At 50.2% G+C, this 7,743-nt stretch overlaps 2 protein-coding genes across 3 annotated transcripts in view; one reads left to right on the top strand and one right to left on the bottom strand.

The window, feature by feature from the left end:
• Positions 1-5,164, top strand: part of LOC128833742 (protein Wnt-4-like) — a 55,823-nt gene extending 50,659 nt beyond the window's left edge. The window contains exons 3-6 of the mRNA XM_054021886.1: positions 1,197-1,435; positions 3,224-3,355; positions 3,677-3,819; positions 4,697-5,164. Coding sequence (XP_053877861.1) covers positions 1,197-1,435; positions 3,224-3,355; positions 3,677-3,819; positions 4,697-5,164 — 982 coding nt within the window. The remainder of the gene's footprint in view (positions 1-1,196; positions 1,436-3,223; positions 3,356-3,676; positions 3,820-4,696) is intronic.
• Positions 5,165-5,850: 686 nt separating this feature from the next.
• ACRBP (acrosin binding protein) overlaps positions 5,851-7,743 on the bottom strand; it is a 59,171-nt gene continuing 57,278 nt past the window's right edge. For both annotated transcript variants that reach the window (XM_054041987.1, XM_054041978.1), the window contains exon 9: positions 5,851-6,507. In XM_054041987.1, coding sequence (XP_053897962.1) covers positions 6,394-6,507 — 114 coding nt within the window. In that variant the 3' untranslated portion in view covers positions 5,851-6,393. The remainder of the gene's footprint in view (positions 6,508-7,743) is intronic.

Raw genomic sequence — 7,743 nt, 5'->3', positions numbered from 1 at the left:
AGGGAAAGAGTTAAGAGAGCCAGAAGCAGCAGCCTGAGTTGTGTCTGTTTGCTGTAGCCATGAGGGTTGCAGGACAGAAAAGAGGAATCTCTAGCCCGGAGGAGCCAGACGAGAGAAAGTCACCAAGAAAGACAGCTGGTAGGTGAAGGAGGCCCAGACCAGCACCAAGTCTCCTTGTGCACCACTCTTGGAAACCAGCACTGGGACTCACCCTCGCTTCCCAAAGGGACTGGTGGTAGAAAAAGATGCCAGAGAACTGAATCACCATGCAACAGCGGACTGGTGCTACTGGGACCTCACTGCATAGAGGAGCCTATTAGTTACCAATAGGATCTCACTCTGTTCCCCTGCTGGCTTGTGGGCAGCGTGATTTGCAGCGGGGAGAGAGCAAGAGTATAAAGCATTCATCCGAGGAGTGGACTTAAAGAATCTGCATGTGGAATTGTGGGTACAGGGGCTGCTTGCTGTTCATGCTGAACTTCACCATGTGAACTACCTTTTTGGGAGAGCTGTTGTGGAGCCCCTGTCCCATGCTCCTGACCCTCCAGTGATGTCTCGCAATCCCTAGAGGACAGTGGCGCTGTAGATGCCCCTACAGTGCTAACCTGGGAGATTTCTTTGTCCCCTGGGGTTCCCGTGCTGACAGGCACCCAGAGACAGCTCACGGTTGTTGTGGAGGGTGGGGGTACTTGCTCTCCGCAGTGCTGGACTGGAACTGCCCTGGGAGTGACTCTCTGGCACCAGGCGCTGGGGAAGAGAGAAAGGCATTTGTGCAGCTAAGGCAGAGGGGCTGTAGTTAAGATTTCTCCAGCGAGAAGATGGAGATTGTCCAGCTGTATGTTGTGCTGATTTCAGTGCGGCACATCCGTGCTGTGACCTGGCTGTAAGTATGGTGTGAGCTGGAGCTTGCCTGACCTAACTGTCCCCTAGGGAGGTTGAGGGACCCTAATCCCCACAAAAGAGACGATAGGCAGATCTCACAGGAAAAGGGAGGTGTAGGAGACCTCAGCACCCCAAAGAGAGGCTGGGGGATCCCCTGGGGTGGGTGGAAGTCTGATCACACGGGGAGAGGGAGTCTGAGAGTATCCCTATGGGTTCTTCTAAGAGGCTATGAAGGGGGATTTTTCCCTTTGAGCTATTAGCGTGTCCATAGCCCATCTCTGAACATGTCTAACTCTCTCTATCCCTCTGCGCAGGTACCTGGCAAAGCAGCCCTCCCTGCGAGGGACTCTGCGAGATTCCAGTGCCTGTGAGGGCTTGAAGGGCCTGGCGGAGGAGCAGGTGCGAATCTGCCAGCGGCAAGTGGAAGCCATGGACTCAGTGAAGCATGGAGCAGAGCTGGCCATAGAGGAGTGTCAGCACCAGTTTCACAACCGTCGATGGAATTGCTCCACTCTTCAGGGGCTACAGGTCTTTGGCAAGGTTGCCATACAAGGTCAGAGGTCAAGAGTTAGGCAGATCTAGGCAGTGCATGGAACATTTGCAATCAGTGCCCAACTACTTGGCTCATGTCCCAACCCCATCCTAATGCTCACACTAAACCTAACTTTTAAACCTTCACCCTAGCCCCAAACCAAACCTTACCACGCTTATCTTAATTCTAATAGTAAGTAGAATACTAGACTATATACACATGCTATAACTAACACTAGTACTCCAGCTAAACCACTCCCTAAGTCTACCCCTAATGTTCACCCTGACTCTAGTGGTCAATTAGACACTGATCCTAATGCTCACCTAGACTATTCATCCTAATGGTCATGCATACTATTAAATCTAATGCTCACCAAACCCGAAGGGAGCGTGCTTGTGTTTGGAAAGTAGATTCAAGTCAACTGAAAGATACAGTGAGTTTGTATTGATTTTGGTGAATTGTTTCAGTTGAAACAAAAAAGGAAAACAAAATGTTTCAATATTTTGGGCTAGCTTTACAAGGGGATTTAGGCACCATTCACAAAACAGGAAGAGGACATGTTCCCCCTCCCCAGCAACCTTTTCACCCAATGGTTAGAGTAGTCACCTGGAATGTGGAAGACCCAGGTTCAAAATCCTGCTCAGGAGCAGGGACTTGACCCCAGCTGTCCTTTTTACCACAAAAGTATCCTGACCACCAGGGTATTCTGATGTGGGGCTTGCTCAATCTTTCCTGTTGAAGGTGTTATACTGTGGATAATTATAATAATTATTAAAATATAAATTATATAATTGCAAATAAAAAAATCATTAGCACAGGGACTGGAAGCCAGGTGTCCTACTTCTCAGGTGGGGGGCCTAACCACTGGGCTAGAGAGTCATTCTCACTGTGGCCCAATGACTATTTAAGTATTTTATACACAGTGGAACAGTTTTAGTAGGAGATCTCAAGACAGCTCTACCCCAGAATAGCTTGAGCATGCACCTGGGAGCCTTCCCTTCTCTCCCTCACAGATAAGTGCCCCAACTGCTGAGCTAAATGTTATCATGAGGGGCATCGCCTACACCTTCTGTTTGTGAATAAAGCCCTTCATTTTCTTTGCTTTTTAAAAAACGTTTACAATTTCCAAAAATGAAACAAAATGTTTTGTTTAACCCAAAATGATTTTTCCCTAATTTGATTCTCCAAAAATATGTTACTGTTTCAGTTTGAGCTAACCCCCCCCTGCTTTTTTTTTTTGCAGAACTGCCAGCAAACCAAAAAATTAGTTATTTGCCTTGCTTTAGTCCTGAGAAAGGAGGCTCCAAGCCATTCACTTGGAGGGTGACTCTCCAGGCTCACTGACCCCCTCAGGGCTGCAGGATGGTTCCTGTGCTCAGACTCACTGCATGCTCTCTGGTTCTCCCCCTAAAAAAATTCCCTCTGAGACTTGCATCCCCTTCCCTCCCTGTTGGGGACATAAGACCTCTGGGACTGAGGAGCCCAGAGCCGCGGTGCATGCCATGTGGGATCTCCCTGGTGCCCTACCACGAGGGGCTATCCTCTTCCTGCTGTGGGATCCAAGACCTCTGAGGATGTAGCAAAACTCCCTTTAATGATTTACCAGTGTGATCTCTGTTTGAACATCTCCTTTCTGGGAGTGACACAGCATTATCACATAGCCCCTGCGTGTCTCAGGCTGCCTCTGTGTGTCTAATGCAGATGAAACTGCAACGTTTCCTCTCTCCACAAATGAACTGAAGGAGAAATTCCTTAGACAAATCTTGAAGAAATTGTTCCTTCCAAAGGCTGCTTCTGCCTCTTCTGCAGGTACACGAGAATCTGCTTTCATTCATGCCATCTCATCAGCGGGAGTGGCGTTCGCTGTGACCCGGGCCTGCAGCCGTGGGGAGCTGGAGAAGTGTGGATGTGATCGCAAGATCCGTGGAGTCAGCCCAGAAGGTAACAGAAGGTGGTTGGTGCTGGAGAAAGAAGCCCCTCATTGACATGGGAAGAATTGGAAGGATGAACAGGAGCAGACAACAAAGCTTGCTACATATCCCTGGGAAGGGGACGGTGCAGAGGAGAGTGGAAAAATAAATGGGGATGGAGAGTGCCGCCACTGCATGCCCTTGGGATGAGAACAGTATAGGGAGGGTGTGGCCAGGGAGATATGAACAGAGTGATCTTCTTTTCCCTGTTTGGGAAGCCTGAACACCTCTACATCTGCCTCCACACCTGGAGCAGCCTCTCTGCCTCATGGACTCTCTCTCTCTTCCCCAGGATTCCAGTGGTCAGGCTGCTCTGACAACCTGTCCTATGGTATTGCCTTTTCTCAAGCCTTCGTGGATAACCCTGAGCGGAGCCGTGGTGTCTCGTCCAGCCGAGCACTCATGAACCTGCACAACAATGAGGCTGGTAGGAAGGTAAGGTTGGTACCATGTGCTGGGGAACATACCCAGATATCTGAGCGCCTCGTTGGGGGCCAGAGACTGTCCCATCCCCCACTCCTTTTGTCCAGATTAGAGTGGCACCAACAAACTGATTACCTTTGAGGAGAGCCCTTCCCTTCTGATTGGATCCAATTCCCTGCCTTTCCTTCAGAGTCTATCATTGCTCTGCCCCAGAGCAGAGCCTGTTCCTTATATGCCTTGAAGTGGATCCCAATTCCTCAGCTACACCTCCCTCAGAGCAGCTTTCTTTCCCTCCTACAGTCTAGAAGTGGATTCCCCTTCCTCTGCCTCTTTCTTAAAGTGAATCCATTTCCCTCACTCTGCCTTCAGGCAATTCCCCATCCCTTCACCTCTTTTGAATGAATGGATCACTTTCCCCAGCCACTGCCTCCTGAGTAGGTCCCTGGCCCTCCCTCTGACTCACAGTGGATCTTGTTCCTTTCCTTTGTGGCAGAGTAGATCCCTTCTTCTACAACCTCAGAGTGGATCCCTTTCTCATTTTTTAGAAGGCCTGCTCATATCCCTCTGTAAAGGGATCGCTGTAGTTCTGGGCAGGTCCTTTCCGCCCATAGTGGATCCCTTCAGCTGATAAGTGGATCAGTTACTTGTATTTCATATTCCTGTGAGCAGCCTCCATTCATTCTCTGTTCCCTGTCACACACCTTAGAGTGACCCCTTTTCCCCAGGCCTCCCTTTCCCTGACACTCTGTGTCACACTCCCCACGTTCAGCACCCCCTGGGTGGTAAGGAGAAGTTCCACTGTAAGCTTAAATCCACTTCTCACTGGCACCCTCAGGTGGGCTGCATGAGGCCCTCCACCTCCTGCTGACAGACGCTTTCTACTTGCCAGGCCATCCTGTCACACATGAAGGTAGAGTGCAAGTGTCATGGAGTGTCAGGTTCCTGCGAGGTCCGCACCTGCTGGAAGGTGATGCCCCCATTCCGCAAGGTGGGCAATGTCCTGAAAGAGAAATTTGAGGGGGCCACAGAGGTGCACCCCAAGCGGGTTGGTTCCCAAAAGCTCCTGGTGCCCAAGAGCTCCCGCTTCAAACCCTACACAGCTCATGACCTGGTCTACTTGGTGGCCAGCCCAGACTTCTGTGACCGGGATCCCCACAGTGGGGTCTTTGGCACCTCCGGACGCCAGTGCAACCGGACGTCCCATGCCATGGATGGCTGCGAGCTCCTGTGCTGCGGGCGAGGCTTCCGCACAGCCCAGGCCGAGGTGGTGGAGAGATGCAGCTGCAAGTTCCACTGGTGCTGTTCAGTCAAGTGCAAGCAGTGCCGCCACCTTGTGGAGGTGCACACCTGCCGGTGAGGGGGAGCTGAGCTAGGGGGAGGGAGCAAGTGGTGGGCAAGAGTGCCAGCACCAAGAGGCGGGGAACCTTGGGGAAGACATGGGGAGGGGATGACTCAGAGAGAGGGACTGAGAGTTCCAAAGAGGAATATACAAATTGGGGGGGGGAGGGACGGAGACCCTTTACCACCCCAATGAAGAAGGAGCTGATTGCTCCAGAGGGGGCATCTCTGGGGGGGCTGCATAGAGGTTGCTCCCCAGTTTCAGAGGGGTTTGTCTGGGATGTGGCTCAAGGGTATTTGGGTTTACTCACTTGTGATGGCATTCTCTGAATTTTTTGGGAGGGGACATGGGGTTGAACACACCGAGTCAAATAAACCCTTAAAATATTAGGAATAAAATTATTGTATTAGCAGAAGATGCGAGCGTGAGCTACTGTATGTGTGAAACCCTGGGTGAGCACTTCCGTGCATGCACTGGGGTGGGGGAGACTGTGCTCGGAGTCCATTCTGAAGGCTCAGGACTCCAGTGCCCTTTGCATGCAGTTAAATGAGGGGCACTGGTGAATGTGTGAATGTGCAAGGAGAACCCAGTGACAGTGCAAGAGACACTGCTGACGAAGCTAGTGTGGATGAAAGAGTACTAGGGAGAGGATCCACGTGGTTCCAAAAGAACAGCAGATAAAAGAACAGAGAAAGTGAAGCAGGTTGGCTGAACAGGCTCTTTATAAACCAAAACATAATATATAGGAAACAACCCACTGGTTGTGTCCATGGCAGGAGGCCTGAGGGTAAAAGACATTGTGGGCTTTGGGCAAGGGCCATCAGGCAGGAACCTGGAAACTGGCAGAGACTCCAAGTGAATCACCCCAGGGCTGATGCCGCTCCTGTTGCTGGAGTCCCTTTTCCCAGCTGCTGACCCTTAGAGGCACCTGGGGGACAGCTGAAACTGTACAGTGCCCGGGTTGGTGTCAAATGAAATGCCAAGGTCAGGGATTCCCCAGTGAATTCTGGGGTGCTGTCATTCACACTGCTGTATGGAGCAGAGAGGAGGCTGTGGCACTTGCATGAAAGCAAGGGTGGGCACCAGACGTTATCCCTGGGGACAGAGAGACAGACAGAGGTTGGGAAAAGTTGCTTCAGGTCCTATCAAGTTTCTCCTCATCTCTCTGCCTCCACAGGGTCCATTCAGTGCCCTATGCCCCCTTTTTCCTTCATCCCTGGGGTCTCCCTCTGTCCTCTCTCCTCCACTCATCCCTCAGTCAAGCTGAAGAATTTCTGGCTCCAGAGCAGCACCTCCTCCTCGCCTTTCTCTTCACTCAGCACTTGGTATGTCTCGTTCCTGCGGCAACCATGACGAAGCACCTGAGCAGATAGACAGAGAGATAGACAACCCACCCTAGAGTCAAGGGACCCAAACACCAGTCAAGGGAGTCCTGGGAGTGAAAGGAGCTGTCTCCCCATAACATGAGCCCTGCAAGTATGAGAGCCTGTCTCTTGACCAATGGAGGGTCGGGAAGAGAAGGCCCTGTCCCTAGGTCACCCAGGGTGGAGACTCTGGGTGAGGAGAACCAGTCAAGGTGGCAGATTGGCAATCCCTGATGGAAAATGTGGCTGGGCTGCACTAGGTTGGTGACCTAGGATTTATTTCTTTTTCTCTCATTTTGTTCTCCATAATTTCAGATTTAATTAAAAATAACTTTTTGAAGGTTAAGGGCCTGAGATATACATGAGGTTAGACTAGATGATGTCATGGTCCCTTCTGCCTTAAACTCTACAAATCTATGACATAAGTTTCTAGCCCTGATGGTTGTGAAGAAAACCTTCAAAATATGAACTCATGACATCTGCCTGAATCTGCAGACAGCTTGAAACAAGGGTTCTGAGAAGCTTAACTCTGCCACGTTTATTTCAGTGGGTGCTAACTCACATGTCCAATTATGCTGATTTAAAATGTCAGCACTGTTATCTGAGAGACAAGGTGGGTGAGGTATATCTGTTAGCAATGTCAGTCCCAGGATATTAGAGCGACAAGGTATCTGTTTTACATCTAATTACAGCTGTGAATAAGAAAGAAGGAGGAGGATCAATTTATGGAATTTTGCATAATCTACTGTGAGTGACCTTTGAGTTTGTGCTCCTAGTGCATGGTGCCTGGAAGATACACAACTTTTCTGCCCCCAGTCTGTGAAGCCAAAGGTCTTAGAGGAGGAGTGGAGCCTGAGAGGGGGGAGAGGTCTAGTTGACTCTGGGTGGTGGGTATGGGGTGTGATAAATAAAGTAGTGGGATAGCTTCCTTTGATGGACACCCAGCCAGCCGGTTAGCTGTAAAATCCCTCTTGGTAGCTGTTCTTTACTTGCTTTACCTCTAAAAGGTTAAAAAGTCCCCCAGGTAAAGAGGAAAAAAAGTGGGCACCTGACCAAAAGAGCCAATGAGAAGGCTAGAACTTTTTAAAATGGGGAAAGAAATTTTCCCTTTGTCTGTTGTTCTCTGGGCTGCAGGGACAGAACAAGGAGCAATGGTCTCAAGTTGCAGTGGGGGAGGTCTAGGTTGAATATTAGGAAACACTTTCACTAGGAGGGTGGTGAAGCACTGGAATG

Source organism: Malaclemys terrapin, chromosome 1 (assembly GCF_027887155.1).
Source record: "Malaclemys terrapin pileata isolate rMalTer1 chromosome 1, rMalTer1.hap1, whole genome shotgun sequence".
Taxonomy (NCBI): Eukaryota; Metazoa; Chordata; order Testudines; family Emydidae; genus Malaclemys; species Malaclemys terrapin.
The sequence above is the reverse complement of the archived record's forward strand: the minus strand, read 5'-3'. Positions and strand labels throughout refer to the sequence as shown.